The sequence below is a fragment of the Odontomachus brunneus genome, unplaced genomic scaffold, assembly GCF_010583005.1.
Source record: "Odontomachus brunneus isolate Ranch 3 - 2012 unplaced genomic scaffold, Obru_v1 Obru_scaffold_053, whole genome shotgun sequence".
NCBI classification, from domain to species: domain Eukaryota; kingdom Metazoa; phylum Arthropoda; class Insecta; order Hymenoptera; family Formicidae; genus Odontomachus; species Odontomachus brunneus.
In genome coordinates, this window is record NW_022639503.1 from 468,354 (window position 1) to 470,864 (window position 2,511).

Here is a 2,511-nt window from a genome sequence, read left to right on the forward strand (position 1 = left end):
CGTATAAATTATATTATTCAATACAATGTGATGCAAAATATCACGCTTTTATTATTATATCATAGATATCGAGCATAAGAACTTCGTAGAATAAAATGTTAGCTTTGAATATGAAAAGATCTAAAACAAGATCAATCTAAAACAAAACTATAACTTCATATAACTACTAATTAAGGTAAGGAGAAAATTGCGCGCATAGCATTACTGTTTTAACGAATACAATATATTATTATCGACAACAATATACAATCGAAAACAATATACAAACTTTAGCCATATATTTTTAATATTAATCTCTCATTAAGCTTAATTAAGCTTATAACAAACTACGAAAAATTTTATTTGAAGAACGATATTATAAAAGTTACAATATTTACGATGACCCATATTAACAAAATTGGGCTAGTGGTTAACAAAGTATAATGAGCGATCTTTAATCTGAAACAAGCAAGTTATAATATATATGTTTCACGGAGCAAAGAATGAAGGAAACGCATTGTAAGAGTAATACTCACTTCTTCAATTTTGCAGCTCCTTCTTTTAAATTATCCATCGGGTCTTTAGCAATGTATATGCGAAGACCGACCATCAAGTTTTTAAAATATTCTTTCCAAGATAGATCTAGTATATTGAAGTCGAAAATCTCACGATCAGTTTGATTTAAACTATCCCAGAGTCTTATGACAGAGTCATTGCGAAATTGCCATTGGCGCGTTGAGAAGTATGATATCACATCGCAAAATATATGTATTTTTTTATAAGTTTTCAGCAGCCTAAAAGTTGTCAATTTTATTACTTACGGCTAAGAAATCTTACTTACAATGAGAACTCTAGAATATACAAAATAAATATCTCTGGTAATTCACGTTAACTATTCTCTTACTTTTCCTTGGGAAAAGAATTTTCTTTATTTTGGAAACAATTTTTTAAAAACCTTTATCTTTTTATAGGTTTTAAAATTTTATAGGTCTCGAAACTAGCGCTATTTGTCAAAACCTTCCTCTATTTTAGCTCTTATATTATTAATAACGGACCATATATTTTTTAATTTCGAAGGAATTTAATAATTTTCTTACATAGGTTTTCGACCCATGAGGAAAGCCAGAATGTCAAATATAGCACCGGGTATTGTATGCAGAAATATCACATATATCTCATGCATAAATCGGTATCTATTTAGCGTGAGCATGTAATACCAGATGTACTTCGTACTCGGTAAACGCTTGCCGTATTTCTCACTTAATTTCATGAACCTTTCCCAAGTAATAGGATTTTGAGTTGACGACACGCAATTGTAAATCGGAATTCTCTCGGTTTCCGGAACGTTCAAATTTTTGTTGTCAATGCTGAGTAAAGTATCCCTAATGAGAAAAGCATATTTAAAACAAAAAAAGTATCCACTCTAAAAAAAGACATGTAAGAGATTTAATTGTTGCTGCTTTTCCGCGATGCTGATTGATTCTCTTGCTTAGCTCACTTCGTGTGGATTGTGGCTTGCGCCTTCGTGTCGTTTGCGCCTATCAAATTATCAGGCAAATAACTATCATTGCGTTGGTTAGCTCATGAAGAAAAGAATACAGAAAAGTTATAAATTATGAGAACAGAAAAATAGAGAATAGAGGAAAAAGAGGAAAACGAAAAGACAGACAAAGAGAGAAGCATATTATTTAGGCAAAAATAAGGGTAAGAATAAGGTAATTTTATAAAGTAATTTAAAAGGTCATTGTAATGATAAAGATGCTAAATAACGCGCACGTAGCTCGCACCTGTAATGTTCTAATAAGATACTTTAAACGAAAAAAAGTATAAGATATTAAAAACGAAAAAATGTATAAGATATTAAAAACGAAAAAAGTATAAGATATACGACAAAACTCCATTCTCCCAAATGTCAACTTACTTTCTTTTGGCGGTGCCCAACCTGCAACGATAATGTTCGCTATCACGTAATCAGCGGGCATAATTTCCGCTGTATTTTCGGGTATGCAATGTAAAGTACGTAGCAAACCCATAGAACTGCCTACAATTACGCCTACTGCACCATATATGTTGTTGATCCATCCAGGTATTGGTTCTTTCGCCGTTGATGTTACAATCGAAGGACGTATGATGCAAGCTGATAACCCGACGCTGTATTGTCGCACTGTATCCTCGGCAATCGCCTTGGTGTACACGTAAATATTCGGCCATTCGCCTACTAGTCTGCGCTCGTCCGATGCAAAAAGAATAAATATTTCATGAGAATTCTTTTCGCGCACCTATGATATCGAATAAACAATGGTCGAAGAATGTGCCGTTTGAACTTCTCGAAAGAGCACTTACGTTGGCGTTATTTTGTTCAACATCTCATCGTCCAGAACGTTGAGTAACGTCAGTATCTTATCTGTCTCTAAAGGCGGAGAATAATATTTCTCATCGATAAAGTTGTTCACGCACTGAGAAAATGCGGTTGATGTATAAACAAATGCCTAAATAAAAAACAATCAAAAGATCAATGTGAGTTTAATTATG

General features: G+C 33.0%; 1 protein-coding gene across 1 annotated transcript in view; it reads right to left on the reverse strand.

The window, feature by feature from the left end:
• Nucleotides 1–269: 269 nt before the first annotated feature.
• Nucleotides 270–2,511, reverse strand: part of LOC116845540 (fatty acyl-CoA reductase wat-like) — a 17,795-nt gene continuing 15,553 nt past the window's right edge. Inside the window, exons 6-9 of the mRNA XM_032818302.1 lie at nt 1,897–2,202; nt 1,077–1,361; nt 516–773; nt 270–438 (exon numbers count right to left, since the gene is read on the reverse strand). Coding sequence (XP_032674193.1) covers nt 339–438; nt 516–773; nt 1,077–1,361; nt 1,897–2,202 — 949 coding nt within the window. The 3' untranslated portion in view covers nt 270–338. The remainder of the gene's footprint in view (nt 439–515; nt 774–1,076; nt 1,362–1,896; nt 2,203–2,511) is intronic.